Source organism: Antechinus flavipes, chromosome 1 (assembly GCF_016432865.1).
Source record: "Antechinus flavipes isolate AdamAnt ecotype Samford, QLD, Australia chromosome 1, AdamAnt_v2, whole genome shotgun sequence".
Taxonomy (NCBI): Eukaryota; Metazoa; Chordata; class Mammalia; order Dasyuromorphia; family Dasyuridae; genus Antechinus; species Antechinus flavipes.
The window spans coordinates 545,494,658-545,521,145 of record NC_067398.1 but is presented as its reverse complement, the minus strand read 5'-3'; the positions used below and the strand labels follow the sequence as shown (position 1 = coordinate 545,521,145).

Genomic DNA, 26,488 nt, shown 5'->3' with positions numbered 1-26,488 from the left:
AAGAGGGGAAAAGGAGAGAAGGGAAGGAAGGATACTATGTATCAATATATGCTATTTCAACTATCTCTGATAGAAAATAATCCTTTTTTTAAAGGGTCATTGGGGCAAATAAATGTAAATACATTGTACCTTCTTCAAAACAATCCACCAAGTTGGTACAGATTATACTAGTTGTTTACTATATTCTTTCCCTCCTCCCCCAACTTGAACATCTCTCCTCTCTTCCCACTTTATAACCCCCAGGTCTTTTTAATTTTGGTTTCTTCTGTGTATTTTTTATATGTAGACACCCCCCCCCAAAAAAAAGGCCAAGAAGCATCTAATAATTTTGACTGGTTAGCTTTTCAGTCTTTTGTAGTTCATTTTTTGTTTTTCTTGCATGTATTGGATCGAAGTTTTATTGAATCTACCACATAATTGAACCTCTTTGAGAGCATGAATAAAATTTCCTGTGAGATGGCCTGGTATCATGGATAAAACATAACATTTATAATCAGAGGACCTGGATTCAAATCCTAGTTCTGCTACTTAAATTGCATGTGTAACCTTGGGTGAGTCCCTTAAACTCTTAGAACTTCAATGGCCCCTTGATAATGTTGGATCAGAAGACCTCCAAGATTTGTTCTAGCTCTAAAAAAAAAGTATATATCCTACAGAATAACTGGTCTATCTGCCTTTAGCAGTAACCGAATCAAAGATTTTTATAATCATAGCATTTGTTTAGCATTTGAAAAATGCACTGTACATCTTTTCTTACTTGATGATTTTCCACCACAATCTTGTAAGATAGGCACCAGTATTTTTCCATTTTACAGATGAGGAAAGAGGTTGAGAAAGATTGGATGATTTATCCAGTGTCATCTAGCTGGTGTTTTCAGCAGAATTTGGATTCAGGTTTTCCTGATTCCATGTTCGATGTTTTTACTGGACCATCTACCTCGTATCATTTCCAAGGCACACCTAATAGATGTCAATAAATTCACTTTTATTTTAACATGCTAAAAGATTGATATATAGCAACTGCTAGAGGATGAGGAAGTAAAAAGATGGAAAGTATTTCTTGAAAAACCAAACCAAACTCTACACTTATGGTTTCTTCTGGTTGTTGGATTTAACCAACAGTTAGCTGGTTTGACTACTCCTCATGAGTTGAATCTATTGTTTATTTGCATATATTATAAATGTACGTGTGCTATTTTTTTTTCTCAAAGGCTAAGAGGGTATCTAGTCATTAATATTTTAACACTTAACTGTTTGGCAGACTCTGTGATAAGATGTCAACCCTCAGGGTTCGAGCAAAGAAAAAGGCAGCTTCATTTGACCAGTCTTCAGATAGTCTTCCTTTGAGGAGTTCCGGGAGGCAGGTATTGAACAATTATTTCTAGTCTTGTACTCTTTGGGGCTTTAATAAATAACCATAGTGAATACTCTCAAATTCTGCCTCCTTTAGAATTATAAAATTTGTTTTGCAGTCCTCAAAAGGTGGAGCTACTCTGAGTGAAGAAAACTTTAAGCTGATCCTTAGGGAAAATGTACATGAACTGGGTTTTCTACTCCAAAATGATGACAGTAAAACAGTGAGCCCACCTCCAAGGAAGTCAATAAAAGAACTAAACACCAACTACTTTATCACTATTCAAAGCAGTGATTTAAAGTGTATTCTAAAGCCCCAGTCTACAGGTTCTATTTTTTTTTTTTAACATCACCATTAACTTCAAAAGTGTCTTTCAGAAATATTTCTTTCAAAATAGGTCAAACAAGACTATGAAAGCACTTCACAAACCATTAAGAGTTAGCAGTCAGCAGCTATTATTTCCTAATAATACTTGATGATTCTTTTGTACCTTAATTTTACTGGTTTCTCCACAGGTGAAGAAAAAAGTGGCAGAAGTAGTACCAGATGATGATGATGATGCCTCATCTGAGAAGAAATATAGAAAATGTGAAAAGGCTGGGTGCACAGCAACTTGTCCAGTTTGCTTCTCAAGTGCTGCTGAAAGGTTTGCTTAGATAATGTCTTGACAAGTCGGTTCAGTGAGGGGATTGCTTGGGGCAGTTGTATCTTGAAACACCAGTTTTTCAAGAGAACTTGTATTTATATATGCATGCATGTGAACTGACACTTATATACATCTAGGTTTTTATCCATAGAACATGTCACTGATGGTCCTAGCATATTTAATAACTATAGCATTTGTAGAGATTAGAATTGGAGCTGATGGAGTGGAAAGAAAACTATCTGAGATGTCTCAATTTTTCAGTTATGTTTGATTAGTATATAGATGAGTCTAAAGTGACTGACTAGCTGTGTGGCCCATCTCTTGGCATGGTATTTGGTACAAAAAATCTAATAAATGTTTGTTTAATGACTGACCAACTTAACTGGTCACTTAACTATAGTCTGCTTTTGTCATCTGTAAAATGAGGATAATAATAAAAGTATCTAACTCCCAGGGTTGTGAGAATCATGTGAAATATTTGTAAAACTCTTTGCAAACAGTAAGTACTCCCTATTATTATTATTATGCACATGTACACATACATAATATTGTTTATGCAAATTATTTAAAATATGTTTTGGTCCATGGGAAAATATATTCACTTCAAGCTATTTTCTCTCTTAGATGGCAGATTAGATCTACTCAAATTAAAAGAAAAATCTCAATTCAAGGTTTAAGAAAATCTTATTAAAAGTAAAATAAAAACAATTAGTGTCCAAACTAAGTTTAAAAGACTTTTTTCTCCCTTAAGTTGGAAAAAATGTCTTTGGGTAATCTCTTTTTTTTTTTTTTAGTTCTCTTACAATATTGCCATTTAAGCAGTTTGTAGATATCTGTCAGATTTCCAATATTGAGGTTAAGTTGCATTTGCCAGTTTTTCAGTTGGACCTTGCCTCCTCAATTAGTCTATCTAAATACAACATATAATGTAAATCTATAGCCATGATTTCCAGCCTTTTATTATATTTTTTCATTGTACCCCAAACTGATATATTTCTTTTGAAAATAAAGTGAATTAAAGTAAATTCTATTGGAAATAATTTGTTATCATTGAGAACTTCAAAATATAACTTGAGGTAATTATAGAAACATTTCTGTATTATAAAACAATGGTTGAGGATTATTGTTAAGATATTTCATGGAAATAGTCATTTTGTATGTGAAATGAAGCAGCATGGGATAAGACTACAGAAACATCATTACTATGGTGACAGTATGTCAGTCTTTCAGTTCTATGTTCCCATCAGTCTTTGTTTATTGTTTGCTTAATCAAAGAATGGGTGGTGGGTGGATGCCTTGGAGAATTTTTTTTTCATTTCATTTTATGACTGTATTAATATTCTTGTCTTCTTTAGATGTGCAAAAAATGGTTATACATCTCGATGGTATCACCTATCCTGTGGGGAACATTTTTGCAATGAATGCTTTGACCATTACTACCGGAGGTATGTTTGTTGATTGCCCAAATTCTTAAGCTCCTGGGCCTTAGAAAGATTTACCAGGTTTTTCTAAATACTTTTCTAAAGCTCTAAAACTCAAATTATTAGAATTTGTAGCACTTAAGAGTTCAACTAGTCCAAATCATACTTGAAAAGGAATTATCTCTTTCTGCTTCTATCTTTGCATGTGTTTGTATATATGTAGGAATTGAAAATAGTTGCTAGGTTACAGAAATTCTTGTCCACTGAATTGATAGTGATATGCTCTTTCTCTGTTCTTGGTGATACAAGAGAATATCAGCCACTAGAGAGTGCTATATGGGCAGTCATCTTTTAAATAATTTTTTAAAAACTACCTAAGCTTGCAGGTGTTTTAATAAAGTACTCTTCTATCATCTCATTATTTGTCTTTTAGGTAGAAGTAATTTAAAGATTAAAAAATTAGGAGTTTAAAAATGGAATGTTTTTAATCACTTGTTTAAATTTTTTTTTTTTTTTTTTTTTAGTCACAAAGATGGGTATGAAAAATATGCTGCTTGGAAAAGGATATGGACTAGTAATGGGAAATGTGAGCCTAGTCCCAAAGCTTTTATGGCTGATCAACAACTTCCATATTGGGTAAGGAATATGTTGCTTTATTTGTACCTTTTAATGCAATTGAAGTTTTAGAAGTGATGGAATGGATCCAAATTCTTCTTTTCTTATGTTATTAGAAGACATTTTTTGACCCCCTCATTTCACATCAAATGGGGCTTTGTTGCCCCCAAACAACAAACTTTGTTTGGGCTTAATTTGATGTTGAATCAGAAATGAACCAGTTGAGTATAGTGGATTTTCAAGGATTGTAGTACAGGACAGAAGGGAAACAACCCTAGGGATTGCTGGAAGGTTAGTTATATCATGTGTAGAAGATGGCAGCATGAGCAATTGAGGATAAAGTTTTCAGGAGTAGGGAATATAATCAAGTAGACAAATATTTGCTTATTCACCATTGCTTTTTTTTTTTTAAACTTCTCATGTACTCTAGGTTCAGTGCACAAAACCTGACTGTGGAAAATGGAGACAGCTTACAAAGGAAATTCAGCTTACGTCACAAATGGCACAGACGTATCGCTGTGGTACCAAACCAAACACCTCAGTTAAGGTGTGTCCTGCAGTGGTTTTCCTTTTAACTCTGTTGATAATCTAACTTTCTGGGAAAAGCTAGTAATGTGTGTTTTGTTTACTGCATTTAGCTATTGTTTTTTTTTTCTTTCTGTAAGGATTTTAATTTTTTTTTCTAAAACCAGAAGATAGGTAAATAATATACTCCTCAGTATTTTTGAAATAGTCTAAGCCAGACATTTAAAAAAATTCATATTGCTTTTTAAAAAAGTTAAAGGATAGTTATGCACGTGAAATACTTGTGATTCTTTAATGTAATTTGAACAAATTTTTCAAAATTAAATTGATTTTTCATCTATAAAATAAGATCACTGAGAAGCAGAATTTTTCTTCATATTTCACATGTAAAATATTGGAATAGAATCTAACATTCATATTAAAGCCCAAGTTTTTAAATGACCATATTTATAGCTGCAAAGTCATTTTAATTTTTTAGTCAAGCCCCTGTGTTCTCAGAGTTTTCTGAAAAATCACACTTGGCTTCACTCTCATGGGGGATAACTTTTAAGTTTCTAAACTCAGATTAAAGGATTGATCTGTAAACAATGATATGAAAAACAAACTTCACAGCTAAATGAGCTTAAATTGTGTTTGGATTAAGGGCTTTTACATAGGCAATGATGTAATGGTGCTCTTTTGTAGATGGAGGGCTCAGACCAGTGCTCCCAACCAGAAGATCTAGTAAGTAAACTACCATCTTCACATTGTTTTTATTTTTTATTTGCCCTCATGGTGTCATTGTTGTTGAACTCTGCTTGTGAATGACAGTGACAGTCTTCTGAGTTTTCTCTTCACTTGGCTGCTGATTAGAGTACCATCTTTCTTTCTTACAAAGTTTGCTGTTATTTCTTTCAAAAACTATTGCCAGTGTCTCACCAGATGCCTCAGTTGTGTGAGGATGAACTCTTGTGCTAACCTCCACCCTTTTCCTTCATGAAAAAAAAAAAAAAATAGAAGCTCATGCTGCTTCTTTTTTTTTTTTTTTTTAATCCCTTTGCATAAAACTTAGACTACTAATGTTTCTTTGTATTCTGACATGACATCTTTAGTCTTTGGTTCTTTCTCATGCCATTTGTATCAAGGAGTCTCATTATCTAGCAAATTGCAACATTGTTTATTTATTTTGGTGAAATCTAATATCTTTACTTGACCATCTATAGGAAGCCCCAGAGTAGATGAACCATATCATAATTCTTACATGCTGTACATTCTGCTTGCCTCTATAGAAAATTTTTTTTAATTTACTATTAAATTTCAATGATTTTTAAAAAACCAGTGGGAATATACATGTACTCAGTCTATTCAGGTTAGCATTTGAACTGGTGATGATTGCAGGACTAGAAAAAACAAATATTTAGCAGAAATATATTGAAATTCTTTTGTTCAGAAGGTGGTTTTCATCTTTTAAATCTTGCCAATTCTCTTCCATAGCAAAACTACTACCTAGTGAAACTAATATTAGGTATGTGATTTTGAATTAGAATTTCCATAAAACTATTTCCTGAAAGAGCTTTATTGAATCAGGAGACAGAATTCTCGAAATTTTAATTTGAGCAGAAGCTGAATACCTTTCAACACCTTAGGATCTATGTCTATGATATAGCCCTAATAAGACATTTGGCCTTCTTCACTTCTATCCACAGTCCTTTCTGTCAAGGTTCAAAACCATAAAGATGGAACTTTGTTTTAGTTTTCTTCAATGCAGTTCTTTTGTATTCTCTGGCCACTTTTTAATGAGCTAAACTTCATGACTAAGATTTGATAAACATTTCCTGATAGGGAGGGACCTGTGATTTCATTTGTATGGATACTTCCCATCATTGAACTTTTTTTTTTTTTTTTTAAATAGATGCCCTTTCTTAGTTGCTGTGCCTGAACAAAAAGCATTGCCTAGTGGCCAGTCCCCTGTTAATTAGCTTCACCAAATTTAGCTGGACTTGTTCTTGGGCACAGAGTCAAATCCTTTCAAAGCTTAAGAGGACCTGCAAGAGCTAATACTTGGCTAGCTTAGCTCTGGAGCTCTAAACTTTTACTTTATACTTGAGGGCTTCAGTTTATAGCTGCTATCTCCTCAAAAGCCCTTGTTTTGCAATTTATTAAATTTCTCTGATCTCTTGTTCTGCATTTCTACCACCCCACCCCACCCCTTTCAGATACACATGTTCTACCTCTACTATCCATTATTCTGATATTTCTTATCTGACCATAACCTCCTATCCTTCAGTTATTCTGTAAGCATTATCCTCCTTCCCCTTATTCTCCATTTTTACCATCATTTCTAGTTCCTTTGCACTTCCTGCTTTTTCAGACCATCACTTCTGCTCTGGACCCACTTTCTCCTTTAATGATCTTGACTTTATAGTTAAAACTGGTTCAGTCTTAATACTGTTCTCTGCCACTGAGTCTTTTGGGTTTTTTTTGCCAATTATCCCTTTCTAAACTCCAACCCTATATTATGCCTACTATTCTCTTGATTGGTTGATAGAGAAATTCATATAACCAAGCTCATTGGGGCCACTATTAAATAATCTTTTTTTTTTTTTTTTTTACTATAATCTCAGCTGGATCCTTACTGCTATATACATAGTAGCATATATATTTCCTGATTGTTACAACTCTAGTTGACTCTACTAAGTGAGTGCTCTAACCCTCTTGAATTTCCTTAGGCCATCCATGGCATCCTTCTTCCTCCCTTTCAGCTAAGGATTTCACTTACTGTTTCAGAGAAAAAATGGAAGCTGTTATATCATGAGTATCTCTTTTTCCCAACCCTGTATTCTAAATTACCTCAACATCATTCTCACTTTTCTCCTTTGTTTTTTACAGGAATTTTTAAGCTGAGGTCCTTAGATAGTTTTCAGAAAAATCTATTAATTTAGATGGAAAAATTTTTCATTAATTATGAATATAAAAACAGACATTTGAAGAATGAACCCATAAGATCCATCAGGTTCCCAAAAGATGTCCAAGTCCCAAAACAAAAGAAACATATTCTGGTCCTTTCTTAGTCCTTATCCTTCCTCACCTCACTGTGGCATTTAATAGGCTCTTGGACACCCTTTCTTCCCTGGGTTTTTGTAACATTACTCTTTTCTAGTTTTTATACCTATCTGGCCATTCCTTCTCAGACTCCTTTTCAAAATCATCATCTATGTTCCATTCCTTTTTGGTGAGTGTATCCCAGATCTATGTGATGGTCCATTTTCTCTGGCTATTTTTCTGATGATCTCATCAGCTTCTATGGGTTTAATTATCATTCTCTATGCAGATGACTTCCAAGTCTTTAGATTCAACATCAGTCTTTCTCTTGAGGTCTAGTCTCAAATTGCTTTGGGAATACATATTAGAAATCTACAATGGAATGTTTTGTAGACATCTCAAACTTAATACATCTAAAACAATTCAAAATCTTCCCTTTCCCTTAAATTCTCTTCTTTCCCTGATTTCTTTTGTACCACCATTCTTCTAGTCATCCATGTTTGCAACCCTATAGTCAGCTTTATCTTCATTCTTGTTTCTTCTTCATGTCCACTCATTTCCTAGATCTGACCACACAACGTATTTCCCATTTTTGCCTTCCACTCACAAGACCATAAACCTAGTTTCTGCTCTTATCTCCTCTTACGTGGGCTTTTATAATAGTCTGATTATTAGATTCCCTACCTCAAGTTCTTTCCACTCTAACTCATCTTCCACATAATTACAAAGTGATATTCCTAAAGTACATGGCTAAACATTTCATTTTCTTACCGAAGTAACTCCAATAATTCCTCACTCTCTGTAGGATAAAATAAGAAATCTTCTGCCTCTAGCCAATTTTTCAGACTTATTACACATTTCTGTTTTTTATATGGTCTATGTTGTAGACTGGATACCTTGCTTTTCTCCATTTACCACATGCCCATTTCATCCTCCATATGTTTATACAGGCTATGTCCCTGAGAACTAAAATTTATTCCCTCCTCATTTCTGCTTTATATAACTCATATCTTTCTTCATAGATCACTTCAGGTGCCATGTGCTAAATATGATTCTTCTTGATCACTTCCCTTGGAAATTAGTTTGTATAAATTTATCTTTTGTACTTCATATATATCGTTTCTCCTCTCAGTAGAATGTAGTCTTCTTGAAGGCATGAGCTGCCTATTTTTGGTCTTGTGTTATGATCAGCAAGCATATAGTAGGAGCTTTTAGTAAGTGGTTATTGAATTGAGAACCAAGGGTCTCCATGCCATGAAGATATATGAGATAGGACTAAAGTAAAAGGAAATGTAGGGTATTGAGTACAGATTTTTCCAGGTGGTATAAACTTATTTGGGCAACTAGGTGGTACCATAGATAGAGTATCTGGGTTGAAGTCAGGAAGACTCATCTTCCTAAGTTCAAATCTGACCTCAAATATTTAGTAGCTATGGGACCTAAGCAACAGTCATTGCATCCTGTTTGCCTTAGTTTCCTCATCTGTAAAATGATCTGGAGAAGGAAATAGCAAATCATTCCAGTATCTCTGCTAGAAAAAAACCCAAATGAGATCCAGCTGAACTTGAGTGAAAACAACTGAAAAGAAACAAAATAGACATCAAAAATGACTATGAAAGAGCATCTTATATATTTACTCTTGCCTTTCTAAAGCTTTCAGAAGCCTTGGTGACCATCTGTTTTAGATTTCCAACTATGGTGATTTGTTCTTCTATTTTATTCAATTTATCTTAGAACTCCAACAACTATTTCTTAGGTTTAATCTGACTTGAATGTATTTGAAGATCAATATCAAAAAAAGTGCATTTCTTTGATACAGATTTACTTTTGATGTAGAGCTCTTTTTTTTTTCTTTTCTTTTCTTTTTTTTTTTTACTTTAAGATCCCTAGCAAATCCTATTTCAGATATAGTGGTTAGTTATATTGGGTGTATTTTGTGTTCCATAGATGAAATCTAGTTGGAAACAATGTTATGTGTTCTGAGAACTGGTTAATTTTTTTGGTCTGTATTTTTTAAATCTTACTTTGAAAACTATTGTAGTAGACATGTTTTCCATTAATCTTTGACCAGAAGCATTTAAGATGGATTGGAATGTTATTTAGCATGTTGTATCTATTGCTCAGTATCTAGAGTTCAGGCTTTTATATTACAATAAAAGATTTAAAATGTGGGCTTGATGGAAAGGAGCGCAAACCTTCCTAAATTACTTCAAGGGTGGTGTTTCAGTTATACTTTGCATTAGACTACATCAGAATGTGAGTTTCTTTAAGGCAGGGACAGTTTTTTATTTATATGCCTAGCACTTAGCACAGTTCCTGGCATTTATATACTTAAGAAGTAAATATTATAAGTAAGTTTGCTGATTGATTTGACTTTGTCTATAGAAAAATGGAAATTTTAAAAAGTCTTTGATCAGGAAGTATAGTAGATCTTCCCCAACTCTGAAATCAGAGGACCAGGTTTCATAGCTCACCTCTATACCTATTTACTTTTATGACCCTAGAAAGTTATTTAAGTCACTGCATTAGTTTACTTATCTATAAAGTGATAGTCTCTGAGATCACTTTCAGCTCTGGAGTTGTCATCCTGTGAACTGGATGGAAGGATTTTGGTTAGAAAACTTAGTCTTTTAATTATGGGAAGCCATATTTGGTACAAATCCTATACTTTCATATTTCAGATCTGTATTGTAGAAGTCTAGATGAGAAAAATGCAGACTGAGAAAGGAAAAGGAAAGATAATGTGAACTGAAGAAATTTATTTTAGCCTTATTAAATATGTTCATTTGTTTTGTCTTCTCTTTCTTCTATCTTCTTGTTATTCTCAACTCTTCTTTCTCGTCCCAATGTGGTCTTCTCTCATTTCTATCTCAGAGGGTCGCTGAAGTGTCTAATCATTGGTGGTATTCCATGCTTATCCTTCCTCCCTTTCTGAAAGATAGCATGGCTGCCCCTTTACTCTCTGCCTATTATCCTGACTGTGTGGGCATGAGTCCCTCCTGCACCAGCACCAACCGTGAAGCCAGCCCTGAAAAAGTGGAGCACTGCAAGGCTGTTTCAGGTGTGTTTGGTAAGAAGTGTTCCCTTGGGCCAGCATGCCCTCCCCCATTCTTCCTTTTTTCTCAGAAACAAGAGAATCAGGAAAATTTAAAGAGTTAAAGTTTGATATATTTGGACTTGACTATGCATGATTTGGCAGTCATGTCTTTTAGAGACTTAGGGGCTTACCTTTGACAACCCATTCTAGTTGTTGAGGAAAAAAGCCCTGAAATATCTGAGAAGTTTTTAGGCCATATTCCTAGATATTGATATTGGGAAAAGTCATTTTTGGAGGATTGTTTTCATGTGAAATGAATTATAAAGAAAAAAAAACTTCTGATTTTCTTCTTTCTGTATAGCTTTCTTGCTAGTGAAACAGATTTTATGTGACCTCTAAGTTAGTGGTGTCGAATAGTCCCCTGTAACACTCCTATGTAAAGCCTGAACTAGATTAAAGTATGATTAGAAAATATTTAACAAAATAAATACAAAAATAATAAAACATAGATACCATAAATTTGTGGGTTTTTAAAATTTAATATGTGACTTCAGGAATCTCTTTCTGTTGGAATCTGATACCACTGGTATAAGGCACTCTAAGTCTAACCTTTTCCTACAGTATTGGTGCTACTCAAATTATAGAAGCCCTTGTTAAAATGTAGGCATGAGAGTCCTGAAGAACTGATAACACATTATTTTCTTTCCCTAGTAGAGTTGTGAAATATACTGTTAGACTCAGTCAGCTGGCCTTTTAGTTTTGCTTAAATGTTAGTTTTTGTTAGATAAATTTCATAGTTCATTGGATATAGGGCTTAAGGAAAAATAACTATAATATAAAAACAAAAATCCCCAGCACCTTTAAAATAAAATAAAATTTAGAAATAAGCTTCCTCCCTTTATGTGTTTAATGCATGAGAGGGTTTCAAGGCCGAGTTGGAGCACGCAGGTAATCAGAATTATATGCCTAACCAGACCCTTCATTTTTAGCATGGTCCAGTCAGTGTACTGTTTGTCATCCACAGCTTTCTGTTTTCTGTCACTATTCCCCCATTCCTATAATATACTGCTTCCCTCCTACTTTAGAATTCCTATTTTCCTTCCAGACTCAGCCCAACATTGGTTTCTTTGATTGTAAAATGTGAAGACTGGAATGAATTACATTCTAATATGGTCCTCAGCTGAGGCATGAAGTAGACAGTAGAAAGTGAGCATCTTGAAGTCCTTTTTATAGAAGTATTTAAAATTTGTTAATTTGAATTGAGAGGGAGACTCAATTTGAGTGACACCTTCTATATTTTTTTTCTGATTTTTTTTCTTTCCTGATTCCCTCAGCTGCTAGTACTGCCCTTTCTCATCTGATAACCTTGTAACTGTTTTATATACATGTTGTCTCCTCTGATAGAATGTAAGTTTCTTTAGAGTTAGGATTGTTTTTGCTTTTATTTTTGCATCTGCAGTAATTACTATAGTACCTGACACATAGTAGATGCTTAATAACTAAGTATCAAGTAGTAGATTTTTTAATAAATAATTAATTAATGATGCTCTTTAATTGAAACCACCTATTGTTAATGAGGTGTGAGATTCACTCTGAGTTTCTCTTCTCTTAGTTCCCGGGATGAACCAGTACTTCCAGCCTTTCTACCAGCCCAATGAATGTGGAAAAGCTCTCTGTGTGAGACCAGATGTGATGGAACTAGATGAGCTCTATGAGTTCCCAGAATACTCACGTGACCCCACCATGTATTTGGCTTTGAGAAACCTTATTCTTGCTCTGTGGTATACGAATTGCAAAGTAAGCAAGATTGGCATTATTGTACAGTACAGTTAGTATACACACACGTGAATATAAGTATATATATATATATACACACATATACACATACATTCATGGATGGATGAATGTACATGTATATATACAAGCATACATAGTTACATATGTGTGTTAGATGTATGCTTATGTATACATATATGCGTGTGTGTGTGTGTGTGTGTGTGTGTGTGTCTCAGGAAAGTTGATGCTATTTCTACCTGGACCTTTGGATTCTGTAAGAAGAAAACTTGACTGATCATTCAGTAAGGGACACATGTACAAGGTGTAGCATCCTACTTTGTAAATTACAGTGGAAATAGGACACATGATCCCCTTTTTTCAGGTAGCCCCGGGCCAGCATTATACAGTGACAAGGGCACAAGAAAGGGAGATGGGAGACCAAGATCTAATCATATCTCTGCGTAATGATTTGATCTTGGACAAGTAATGTGATCTTTTGGACATCAGTTTGTTGATCTATAAAACTGATAAAATCTCATAAGGAGGCTGTGAAACTAAATTGGAAGGAATAGAAACTTATAAAATTATTGATTTTGTCAGACTTTTCTCCTCCTAAATGAACTTTTGTGTAAATAAGCACTCCAGTGATCCTGTTGGAATGTCTTTTGACTGTTCTTCAGAAATGAGCAGAATAATAAAGTTAAATTATGGTTGTTACACTGAATGTACACTAACTTAGGCTCTTTAAACATAGAATTATTTATAGTTCTTAATCTAGTATGTGGGTTATCAGAATTAACTACCTATGAATTTATCTAATTTATAGAAAAAGAACTAATAATCATTAAAGTTTATCGTACATTCATTGTTAATGTTCTTGCATGTTTATATACGTATGTGTGTATAAACATACACACATACACACACACACACACACATATAATGGAAGTGTGCATGCTCAGTTGTATTCTTCCCCCCTCCTACCCCCCATTTTCTGTTCTAACATGAATATCTTTAAACATGATTTGACCTTTTATTAAAATACCTCCTTGGTTTTTCCCACCTTCCTTTGGGACATTTAGATTCAATACACTCATTCGTTGATGTTTTCCTCTCATTTTATTAAGAAAGAAAAATCTCTTGAAAGTGTTCTGAGATTTTCAGACTGGCTATATGTTTTGAATAAGGAGATTCTATGGTACCTGCTTAATAGCACATAATAGATTTTTTCTGTGATATTAATGAATATCTAAACACACTGAAGACTTTAAATGTTTTTTAAAATTTGCTCAACACACTTTTCAAGTGACTATACTTTCAACCTTTCTTCCATCACCAGTCCCAAGCCCATTTTGCCACATCTTTCCAAGTAGTTAATATGCTTCTGGTTTTTCTCTTGTACTTGCTCATGGTCTGCATCAGAGGGATTTGGGAGGAGGAATAATAATGAATGAAAAAAGAGAGAAAACAGAGAATGTTGGAAGATGTTGTCTGGAGGCACTGAGGGTCACATAATTAATAGATGCTACAGTTAGAAATTGAATCTGTAGGGTCTTTATTTCCAGGTTACTTACCGTAATCCACTATGCCATTCTGCCTCTCATTTATCTCTAGAATTTTGAGGGACCATATTATCTATCAAAATAATGAAGTAGAAAAAAGGATGACAGTGGCCAATTAGATGGTCATGTTTTGCTTTTGAAAAATGCCTTTGGATTCTTATTAGTAGTTAGTTCTGACTAATCCTTCACTAAGAGCATATCCCATACTCCACAAATAGCTTTTGTTTTCTTAGTCACATGGGCACGTTTAAATGTTTCTTTTATAGATAGGCAGCCAATGTGTGATGACTTTTTAAAAAGACTAGTTTAGGGAATCAGGGACATATATGCTTTTAGATTCTATCCTACTTACAGTGACCTTTTTTTTTGGAGGAAGAGAATTATGAGGATTCAGGAATTTTTTGGTGATAAAATATAAATCCATGTTAAAATATAAACTCCTATGTTTCTCCACTATATAAGTAATCTTTTTTATTCTTGCTGGCTGATAACTAATGGGTATTAAATGAAATATTTAATTGCTTTAACAGTTTTATTTTATTCCAAAACACAGGAAGCACTTACTCCTCAGAAATGCACTCATCACATTATTGTCCGAGGCCTTGTGCGCATTAGATGTGTTCAGGAAGCGGAAAGAATACTTTATTTTATGACAAGAAAAGGTCTGATCAATACTGGGGTTTTGTCTGTCAGTCCTGACCGTCATCTTCTCCCAAAAGACTATCACAATGTAGGTGATTATAACAATGATACTGCCACTGCTAACAGTCATTTAACTGCTCTAAAGATATTTCTTCATCTGTAAAATGAGGATAATGACTGCAACAACTGCCTTACAGGGTTATTTGGAGGATCCAGTGAGAAAATCTTTATAAAGATCTTTGAAAACCTTAAAATACTCTTTAAGTTTGTTATTGTAATATGCAAATAATGATAACTATTATTAATGTATTACTTCTAATAGTAAGATTGGTGAGTTACATGAATCCTGGAGAAAGGTTAGGTATATCCTTTACAAAGAACAGCATAGAATGAGTAATCCCTTCAGAGAAGGAAATGGCATGCATCATTTCCCCAAATCATAAGTGGGAGAGTAGGAGAGGGAGTGGTTAATGGAAAAGTTTAAGATACAATTTGCAAAAGAAAAATAGATTTGTGATTACAGAAGATAGAGGTGAATGAACTATGTAAAAGTAAATATTTTCAGTTTGTAATTATGTAACTTTTTAGATTTTTTTTCTTTTTCTTTTTTTTAAAAGAAATCAGTTATCATTGTTGGGGCTGGTCCATCAGGATTAGCAGCTGCTAGACAATTGCACAATTTTGGAATTAAGGTAAGGAACTCTTACAATAATGATACTAGAAATATCTGGAGGATAAAGTAATCTTTTGACTGCTTTTTATGAAGACATTAGAAAAGTGTTCTTTTCTGTATGGAGAATGTAAATATTCACAATATTGACATCTGCTTAGTGCCAGTAAAGATGCAATATTTAAGGTGAATGTAATTATCAAAGTAAGGTTTGTGAGAAATAAAAATTATCATAATTTTGAAGAAAGACTTTTAGACTTCTCTGTAGAAGCATTATTTTATATTGGTTAGAGCACCAATATAAATATAAATATAAATAAATATAAATAGAGCACTGGGCTTAGAATCAGGAAACATTTGGTTTCAATTGACCCTTCTGCCTTTTTCTTTTGCTCTTGCCTATACTTGCAATTTCCTCTTTTCCTTTCACCTGTTTAATTCCTCCTAGTGCTTAAAAAATAAAACCAAATACCATCATCTTAAAGCTGTCTTCTTGTCAGTCTTTACATTATGCCTACATAATGTAAATCAAATGAATCAAAATGAAAGGGATATCATAAGAGAAAAACTGGAAAAATGAGTAATTGGATTACTTGTTCTTTTTTATTTGCTGAGGGCTAGAAAGAAGTTTTTTTTTTTTTTTAACTCTGAGAGACCACTTTTGGTTTCAAGTCTTTTATGACAAATATCATAAAATGCTGAATGATAAGCATCATTACTGAACTTTTATTTTTTTTTTCCTTTTCAGTTGTGATCAAAGAGGAAGGCTAAAATGGGGATGGATGGACTGAGGGACACAGGGAGAGTGATAGGCTGCAGCAACAGTGATACATTTTCATTTTTGCCACTGGAATTGTGTGTCTATGCAGGTGATCATCCTAGAAGCCAAAGACAGGATTGGTGGTCGAGTCTGGGATGACAAATCCTTTAAAGGAGTCACAGTCGGAAGAGGAGCTCAGATTGTCAATGGCTGTATAAACAACCCTATAGCCCTAATGTGTGAGCAAGTGGGTTTCTCTAAGAGAGCTGTACTATAAGGGAAAGAATAGTAGTTTCATGAATCTTATGTGTATGGCTTTTTCCCCCTGTTATATAGAAATAGACTTTGACTATTGAAATAATTTATTTTTTCCCTTCCTCGTATTTAAAAAAAGAGTATTTGCAATACTGTCTTGAATATATGAACCTAAAAGAACTTTTTGTTTTTCAAGGTTTTTAATATCTTTGAAGGCTATCTCATTAAAAAAAAAGCTATAAAGAATAATATCTTGTTAAATATTTATTAGTTTGTTAATTTTTGTGTGTTTATATATATAATGAGAAGGAAGAGTGAGAGAAGGTGAGAAAACAAGAGGTCAGAAGGAAAATGGGAAGGAGAGAAATGTAAAGGTAGTAAGAGAAAATTGACTTAGCACCAATAAATATTGATTAAACAGCATGGTATAGTAACCAGAGTATTGGACTTGGAGCCAGGAAGATCTTTATTTGTGCCCCATCTTAGACATTTCTTCAGCAAGTCATTCTCTCAACTTCTTTATCTGTGAACTGAAAGCAGTAATAATAATAATACTTGTTTTAGGTATCAAATGGTATTGTGTACTTAAAACAATTTGTAAATCCTAAAGCGTGACATGTGAGTTATTAAAGAACCATAGGAAGTGTGATGCTGTACTGTTAATTAAAAAATTTTTTTAAATAGAATTGTAGACTGCTTGAACTTAATGATACTATCTGGTTCAACTTCTTTATTTTATAGAAAAAGAAACTGAGAGCTTTAGGAATCAAATGACTTGCCCTTAGTTAACCAATTAGTGGTAAAACCAAAACTAAGACCAGTTCTTATGGTTCCTAGTCTATACTCTTTTCATTATACAACTATATTTTATTTCTTTAAATATTTTCCTCAATCTGGCAATTTTTGACTATTTCTTTTCATGTTGAGATAATATCAGGATGAAAGCTGTTCATCATAAAATCATACAACAGTTCAAAAGCACCTGGATATTCTATATGCTCTCAACAGTGATAGGAAGTTTTCCCATTTCTTTTCTGATTGGTGTGTCATGCCTTGATGTTTGAAAGTAATCCTAAGTGAAGGTTATACCAGTTGTGACTGTAGGTGAAGCACAAGAGACATGTACTTATGACACTCAAATTCATCTCACCAGAGATCTTTGGGTAATTATATGAGATCTTTGAATGTGACTTTAAAATACTTTTGACCCTTTTTTGTGTCCTCTCAGTAAATAACGTTTTAGCTGTTATTTGTTTTGAGAATACAATATTTATGGGTTTTAGTTTTATAAAAGAATAAATTTTAAAAAGTCTTAACAGAGACTCATCAGCTCTAAGTGTGTTGGGATGTTAGGATTTTTTTGTTTGTTTTCTGATGATTTAAGAAGATAATTTTTTCCCCAAGAAAAATGTTTGTTTTTCATTCTCATTGTTTTGAAGCTTGGTATCCAAATGCACAGACTTGGAGAAAGATGCGACTTGATCCAGGAAAGTGGAAGAATCACTGACCCCACTATTGATAAGCGCATGGACTTTCACTTTAATGCCATTTTGGATGTTGTTTCTGAGTGGAGGAAAGACAAAACTCAGTTACAAGATGTTCCTTTAGGAGGTATGAGAGAGAGAGAAAGATCTTCTCAATACTTATTTCTTGAGACTTAAGTCTTTTTCTTGATTGATATAATGCAGGACAAATGCTCACAAGGTGGTCAGAAAAAGTGATATAAAGACATTGTCAAGCTCTCTCTTAATTTTAGAATCAATTGTATGACATGGAAACACTGGTACAGGACTCATCAAAGAAGGTGCTGTGCTCTATGAGCAAAGCAGAATTGAATTAGCCTAAAGGAAATACAAAATATACAAAATTAGAGAAAGTACCCCAAATATTTAAATGGATTATTTTTGTCCTACCTGTGCCAGAGCATTTTGAGCTCATATTGGTCTGATCAGCCACAGTTGGTCATACTGCAATTTGATTCTAATATGATGATGTCATTTTATTTATACTCTTTGAAAAGGAATGACAACAAACAAGTATTATATATTAACATATTTTATTTATTTAAGAGTTTGAAACTTTTATGTGTGGTAACCAGCTAGTCTTTATAAATAACCATATAATTCATATTTACTTTTTGTACAGATGTTGTTTTTCTGAATGGAATGTAAACTTGAGGGCACAGACGATTTCAATTTTTGTCTTTGAATATCTAGTACAGCACATTATCTGTTCTGGGATTTTTTTCCACTTAAAAGTATATTATTCCCAATTACATGTAAAAATAGTTTTCAGCATTCATTTTTATAAGATTTTGAGTTTCAGTTTATACCCCTCCTTCTCTTATCTCCCACCTTCTCCAAGATAGTAGACAATCTCATATAGGTTATATGTGTATATCATTTTAGACATTTCCATATTAGTCATGTGGTGAAAAAAAATTACAAAACCAAAAAACAAGCATGAAAAAAAAAAAGTGAAAATAGTTTTCTTCCATCCATGTTCAGTCTCCATAGTTCTTTCTCTGGATGCAGATGGTGTTTCAAGTCTATTGGAATTGTCTTGGATCACTGTATTGCCTCAATCTTACTGTTCACTGTGTATGGTGTTCTGATTCTGTTCACTTCACTCAGCATCAGTTCATGTAAATCTCTCTAGGCTTTTCTGAAATCAGCCTGCTCATCATTTCTTATAGAAAAATTGTATTTCAACCCATTGATCCAGAGTATCTCTATTGGATCTGTATCCTAAAGAGATCATAAAAAAGGGGAAAGGACCTACATGTGCAAAAATGTTTGTAGCAGCCCTTTTTGTAGTAGCAAGAAACTGGAAATGTGAGTGGATGCCCATCTGTAGGGGAGTGGCTGAATAAGTTATGATATATGAATGTAATGGAATATTATTGTTCTATAAGAACTGATCAGCAGGATGATTTCAGAAAAGCCTGGAGAGACTTACATGAACTGATACTATGTGAAGTAAGGAGAACCAAGAGAACTCTGAACACAGCAATAACAAGATTATGTGATGATCAGCTCTGATGGACATGGCTCTTTTCAATAGTTAAGTGATTCAGTCCAGTTTCAATAGAATAGTGGTGGAGAGAGCCATCTGCATCCAGAAGGAGGACTGTGAGGACTGAATATGGATCATAACATAGTTTTCTTCACTTCTTGTTGTTGTTTGCTTGCTTTTTCTTTCTTTCTCATTTTTTCCCTTTTTGATCTGATTTTTCTTGTGCAGCATGATAAATGTAGAAATGTATATAGAAGAATTACACATGTTTAACATATACTGTCTAAGGGAAGGGGTGAAGGAAAGGGAGGGAGAAAAATTTAGAATGCAATGTTTTGCATAGGTGAATGTTGAAAACTATCTTTGTATGCATTTTGAAAATAAAAAGCTATAATTAAAAATAAAAAGGAAAAAGAAGAATAGTATTCCATTACATCCATATATTACAGCTTATTTAACCATTCTCCAATTTATGGATGTCCACTTAATTTTTAATTCCTTGCCACCACTAAAAGAGCTGCTACAAACAGTTTTGAACATGTGGATCTTTTCCCCTCTTTTATGATCTCTTTGGTATACAGAACCAGTAGTGATTGTACAGCACACTATTTGATATAGAAATACTTTTTGAAATGAATTATCTATTCCTGAACTTTAAGATACCTAGAAGTTGGCTAATATGATAGAAAAGGAAGATAAGTGCTGGAGGGAATGAAGAAAATTAGGTACATTCAAATACTATTGATGAAGTTGTGAATTGCTCCAACCATTCTGGAGAACAGTTTGGAAATAGGTCCAAAGTGTTATGAAATTGTGTGTGCCCTTTAACCCATTAAAATCAATATAGTTCTCCATCCCAAAGAGAGCAAAGAAAAAAAAAAAAGAAAACACGTACAAATATATTAGTAACAGCTCTTTTTGTGGTGGCAAAGAATTGGAAATTAAGGGGATGCCTATCAATTGGGGAATGACTGAACAATTTGTGATATATGATTGTGATGGAATACTATTAGGCTGTAACAATTGAGGAGAGGGACAGTGTCCCTGAGAAGACTTATATGAATTGATGCAAAAATGAGCAGAATCAGGAGAACATTATACAGCAATATTGTAAAGATGCTCTACTATGAAAGACTTAGCCACTCTAATCAGTACAGTGATCCACAACAGTTATAAAAGTCTCATAATGAAAAATATATAGAGAGAATTGATGGACTCATAATGTAGATTGAAGGATACTTTTTTCCCTTCTTTATTTATTTTTAAAGTTTTATTTGTGTTTTCTTTTGCTCTAAGGCTAATATGGAAATATGTTTGGTGTAACCTCACATGTATAATTAAATTTGTCTTCTCAAGGAGAGAATAATGGAGAGAATTTGGAGCTCAAAATTTAAAAAAGGTTAAAATTTACATATAATTAGAAAATATTTAATGAAATAATAAAAATAATCTAAAAGGTTATCTTTACCTTCCCAGGAAATAAAAACTTGTTTCTAAAGAACACTTTGTTTTTCCTTTTTTGTAAAGTTAAATGTTCCTCAGTTCAGTCAGGACAGGCACCTGAGGAATTGGATAATAAAACTTAAAGTTCTTTTGCTTTGCTATCTCTTTTTACAGAAAAGATCCAGGAAATCTACAAGGCCTTTATTCAGGAATCTGGCATCCAGTTTAATGAACTAGAAGAGCAAGTGCTTCAGTTCCATCTTAGCAACTTGGAATATGCATGTGGCAGCAACCTAAATCAGGTAGACTTGGGGTTGTAAAAAGTAGGAGTTAGTCATATTCAGAGGCAGCATGGAATGGTGAATAGAAAGCCTCTGAGTCAGGAACATATGGGTTCAAGTCTTTCCTATAACAATAACTTAACTTGCTTGACATTTTTTTTATTGAACGAAATATAAAGTAAGAAAAAAACAGAATACAAAAAGAAAAGTCAGAAAAGAAAAGCAAAATGAAGCAAAAACATTATCATGTGCCCAGCAGAACATGGCGAGGATTCAAAATATATAACAATAAATTTCCATTTCAAGAAACATACTAGAAGAAATTATATTCGTGAGTGTTCATCTTTTCTTTGTTTCCCTGTAGGTTATTCTCTGCTGAGCACTGTTTATTTTATTCTTTTTTCCCCTTTCATCTCCCTTACCTCCCCCAGACACAGGCAACTTCTTAAAACTACTAGTTGCAGGATGACTGCTAAACTGCTTTGGTAAGAGTAGTTTACTCATTTGAGGCTTTCCACATCAATAAAATCAAAGGCCTAAGACTTACCCTTATTACTCCCCCACTCCCCACAATTTGTTCTTTCTTTTTATAAAACCAAATCAACATGAACTTAAGATCAAATTTTTATTGTTTAGTTATTTTTAGTCATATCTTTGTGATCCAATTGGATTTTTTTTTAGGGGGTGGGTAAAGGTACTGGAGTGGTTTGCCATTTTCTTCTCCAGTTCATTTTACACTTGAGAAACTGAGGCAAAAAGGTTAAGTGCTTCTCTAGACAAGTCACACAGCTTATAAAGTTTGAGACCAGATGAAACTTATTCTGAGCCTGACAGTCTCCATGGTGCCATCTAGCTGTTCCAAGATCAAATAGAAAATAACTACTAGCAAATATCTTCATGGAGATCTGTTTATGGTTCTGTTGTGAGGTAGAATAATTTGTTAGCTTGGATTTGAGACTTTGTAAGGAAATTTAAATATAAGATAACCCAGTTTTTATGTATTTATGAATTTCAAGCCACAGGATGAGATGGTGTAGATGAGTTATGATTTGTACCTACATAACATAAAGCCATTAAAAAATCTCTTATTAAGATCCCATAGTGATTATAATAGTTAAGAGCATGAATTTAAAGAGCAAATGGTTCTAATTTTTAGTACAAGTATAAATATAACATGTATAATTACAAATACAATTTCTTATAGTTCACTTGTTTTAGGACATTAATTAAGGTTCCTGTGTGTGTGTGTGTGTGTGTGTGTGTGTATTTGTGTGTGTGTGTGTATGTATGTATAGTTATCCATATAACCATATGTTTAATATGCCTGTATCTTTTAACCATGGTATGTTATTTCATTTGTATGAAAGACACTGTATTCAGAATCTCCTTACCAATACTCATTGACAACTTTTTGCTAATCTAGTTATAGAGTTTTCTTTCTTTGAAAGGTTAAGTGTTTTGCCCATGGTCACTTGGGGAAATGTGTGTTATAGCCCGGACTTGAATCTAGATCTTCATGAATCTAAGATTGGCCATTTGTCCACTACATATGCATATATGGATGTGTGTATAAACACAGAGACTCTGTGTGTGTGTGTATACATGCATACATATATATATATATGCATATAAAAAATTGTATATTATTGAATGTACTCACTTATAGAACATGTTACAGAGATAAGTATTTCAGTAGCACTTTAAGATTTACAGTTCCTTTCTGCCTCATAATCCTTTGATTATAGACAGTATGGATTTATTATGATTCCCATTTTATAGCTGAAAAAGTAAGTGATATTCTCCATCATATAACTATTGAATTTCAGAGCTGGAATTAGAATACAGATATCCAGACTCCAAGGCCAGCAGTGTTCTTTCTATTATACCAAACTATAATCTTATAATAATATATTAATCTCTTCTGTAACATAGCTTGCAAATTTACCTTTTCTGTCTACTCTGTATGAGTTAACCATATGCAAGGCTATTGACACCTTCCAAAAGAACTAAAATATTTGAATGTTGTTGTGCCATTCTGTTTTTTAATTTTCTTTTTAAAAGAAATCATTCATCATTGTTGGGCTGATCCTTAAAACGTAGTCTAAAATTCTTTCGCAAAGTGTTTTCTAAATACTATATTTTAGTTGCACTTATTACTGTGACCTAGAGTTCAGTGCTAAAATTATCAACTTGTAGAACATTATTGCTCAAAATCTATATCTTGATTATAAGTTCCATTAAGTACTCCTGTTACTTTTATAAAATCAAAGTCCTTGGAACAGACCTAAGATGTTATCTATTCTAATTCTTACCCTAATCATGAGTTCCATCTACTTTATGAGTTTTATTTTCTCCTCTTCTGTCCACTCTAACATTGTGATTGAGATAATTTGACCTTGTAATTTCATACTTGTTTTGACTTTTTCAAAGATGAATGTGAAGTTGAACCAAAGACTATATACATCTTGTATTTGAGTCTCACTAGATTTGGATTAGCTTTTAAAATTCTAAATTATCTGGGAACAAGTTCTATAAGTCTGAGATCAAACTCTGAAATGACCCAGAGCAAATATGAACTGATCTTTTAAGTGCACAGATAAAGTATATGTGTTTCATGACTTGATTATATTTTTCATTATGTATCTTAGCTTATGCTTATGTGACCTATGACCTTACAAATAAAATAAAAACAAAAACAACACTGAGTTCTCAGAATATTATCAAGAATACAAAAATCTTTCTGGACTTGTAACCTATCCTGTATCCTTTTTTTGTTAATCTACATAGTATCTTTAGAGCTCTGTGTTGCATTGCATGTTTTTCCCCCATCATGAATTCCTTTCAGCCAGCTATGGCTACATTGACTCACATAGTCATGTGTTGATTGCCTTATCTATATTTTACAGGTATCTGCTCGTTCATGGGACCACAATGAGTTCTTTGCTCAGTTTGCTGGTGATCACACACTTCTGACTCCAGGGTATTCTGTAATAATTGAGAAGCTGGCTGAAGGACTGGATATTCGACTTAAATTTCCAGTGAGTATTAGCAAGAGTAGTCTTTGGGTTGAATTTGATTTGTCTTCACAGCAGGTGGAATTTAGGTGATCTGGAGGCAATAATAAGAGAATTTGATTGTTTTCACTGTCCCGGCATGTGGATTGAGCTCTTGTTTTGTCACGTTTTTCCATGGATGTATTTTGTTATGTTCTGTTAGGCTGTGGCTAGTATTATTATCCTTTCTAATTAGGTAGCTGCAGCTACTCTAAAGTAATTGGGATTTATTTTTTAAACCCTTGCATATCTCAGGGCCCAGTGATTCATATTTGCATAATTGTTTCTTTTGAATAGGTTCGGACCATTGACTATTCTGGGGATGATGTCCAAGTCACTACCATAGATGGGACAGTTTGGGCAGCACAAAAGGTAACTACTGCATCATTTAATTTTCTTTTTCTTGACTAGTACAGAGTTTTTTTCAGTGGTACAATTTTTTGGATGCTTTTTTTGGTGATAGTATATATAAACCCCAATAAGCTTATAATTGAATTCTAAAAACAAGTTAAAATAATATGAGAATGATTATGATGAATAGTTTCTGCAACTTTACACATGAATAATTTGTTATTTAGTAAAAGGAAGGGCTATGAGTTATAATTTTAATAAATTAATACCAATATTTCCACCTGGAAAAATGATGAAATTACTCATGTTAATAGAATCAGAGGTCTAGACCTTAGATTTAAAGTTGTCTTCATTTGTGTAGCTGTGATCATTATGTTATTGTTCTCCGTTTGTCTTCTTAATTGTGCGTTACTTTGTATGAGTCTTCATGTATCTCTTTAAGCTTTTCATATTCATCGTTCATTATGGCACAGTACTACTCATTCGATTTTATTCATATGCTATAGTTTCTTCACCTCTTTTCCACTTGTTGGGCTTCCAATTCATTTCTAACTTTTTGCTGTGACACATGGTACTACTGTGAATGTTTTTGTATGTCTTTTTCCTTCAGAATTACAAATCGCTTTCCAAAGTGGCTGGATCTATGCTTAGTCCTTAAAGCTATTAGTTTACATGGGAGTTATTTTTAATGGCTTTTGTTTTACCTTCCAGATAACTGGAGTCTTCAGGAATTTTGAGGGGGGAGGGCTACATTGCACATTTTGATGAAAGCATCAAAAAGATCACAAGCTGCTATCAGGAATTTAGTCTAGAAAACCAATTCTGGAATCTATCTTAGGCTTAATGCAATGCAGATTTATTCCAGTTCCTTGCACAGTTTCCAGCATTTGGTGTCATAGTTAAATTCATGTTAAGAATGATCAGCCATGGGCTGCTAGATGGTGTGGTGGATAGAGCACAGACCCTGGAGTCAGGATGACCTGAGTTTAAATATACCCTCGGATACTTAACACTTAACTAGCTGTGTAACCCTGGGCAAGTCACTTAACCTCAATTGCCTCTCAGAAAATCAACAAAGAAAAGAATGATCCCCCAGAAGCATGGTAAAGTCCTCACTTATTCAAGAGAAATTCAACTTGCACATTATCATGGAAACTCCTCTCTTGGTGCTTTTCCTTATACTCCTGGAATGTACTTCCTGCTCAAACTCAGCCTCTTAGAAACCTCTTATTTTCCTCTGGGGTTAGATCTAATGCCTTGTTGGAATTTTCCTCTGATCTCCCCAGTTGTTATTTTTCTCTCCTTCCTTCTAGAATTATCATATATATACACAGCAGTTTACAAGTATTTGATCTAAGTTACAGCCCCATCTTTATTTCTCCCTGATCCTTGAGGACAGGAACTTTTTTTTTTTTTTAACTTTTTGTCTCCCATTCCTAGGACAGTGTCTCTTACACAGTAAATGTTTGTCCTTTTAAATTGGATAATGTCTCAGAGACCAGTTAGTCCCATTCCATACCTAATATCCAACATTTATCCACCCTTGTCTGAAGATGTCTCTCCCTTGAGGGGTAGCATTATCTCATAAAGCAGCTCATTTTACTTTTGTAGAGCTCTGATTATTAGAAACTTTTCCTTTACATTGATCCTAAATTTGCTTCTCCGTAATTTCCTTTTATATCCTCCAATCTCTTAAAATCAAACAGAATAAGTCATGACAGCCTTCCCAATATATGAAGATAGTAATCATTTCACCCATCTCTTTGCTTTTACCTGCTACCTCCAAATTATTTCTTTAGACTAAATATCTTCACTGCCTTCATTCAGTTCTCTTATGGCTCGATCTTCAGATTCTTTATTGTCTGGTCCTTGGAATGGGCCTCAGTTTTATACATGTGGTCTAATCAGGAGCAAGTGAAGTAGGACACCATGACCTCCCTAATCCTGAATTCTGTACTTTTTAAAAATAAAAACCTTAGATCAGATATGGTTTTTTTTGTGTATGTTTGTTTTTTAAAGCTGAGTTCACAGCTAAAATCTCTGGGTATTTTTCAGACAGAT

The 26,488-nt window shown here is 33.7% G+C and overlaps 1 protein-coding gene across 4 annotated transcripts in view; it reads left to right on the top strand.

Annotated features, from left to right (window-relative positions):
• KDM1B (lysine demethylase 1B) overlaps window positions 1-26,488 on the top strand; it is a 51,944-nt gene that overhangs the window by 2,617 nt on the left and 22,839 nt on the right. For 3 of the 4 annotated variants that reach the window (XM_051970631.1, XM_051970629.1, XM_051970632.1), the window contains exons 2-16: window positions 1,262-1,364; window positions 1,870-2,000; window positions 3,356-3,445; window positions 3,946-4,057; window positions 4,467-4,583; window positions 5,246-5,284; window positions 10,457-10,652; window positions 12,232-12,416; window positions 14,511-14,687; window positions 15,217-15,291; window positions 16,139-16,276; window positions 17,724-17,895; window positions 20,917-21,044; window positions 23,930-24,061; window positions 24,374-24,448. In XM_051970631.1, the coding sequence (XP_051826591.1) occupies window positions 1,275-1,364; window positions 1,870-2,000; window positions 3,356-3,445; window positions 3,946-4,057; window positions 4,467-4,583; window positions 5,246-5,284; window positions 10,457-10,652; window positions 12,232-12,416; window positions 14,511-14,687; window positions 15,217-15,291; window positions 16,139-16,276; window positions 17,724-17,895; window positions 20,917-21,044; window positions 23,930-24,061; window positions 24,374-24,448 (1,857 nt within the window). In that variant the 5' untranslated portion in view covers window positions 1,262-1,274. The remainder of the gene's footprint in view (window positions 1-1,261; window positions 1,365-1,869; window positions 2,001-3,355; window positions 3,446-3,945; window positions 4,058-4,466; window positions 4,584-5,245; window positions 5,285-10,456; window positions 10,653-12,231; window positions 12,417-14,510; window positions 14,688-15,216; window positions 15,292-16,138; window positions 16,277-17,723; window positions 17,896-20,916; window positions 21,045-23,929; window positions 24,062-24,373; window positions 24,449-26,488) is intronic. The other variant, XM_051970630.1, reaches the window with a different exon arrangement.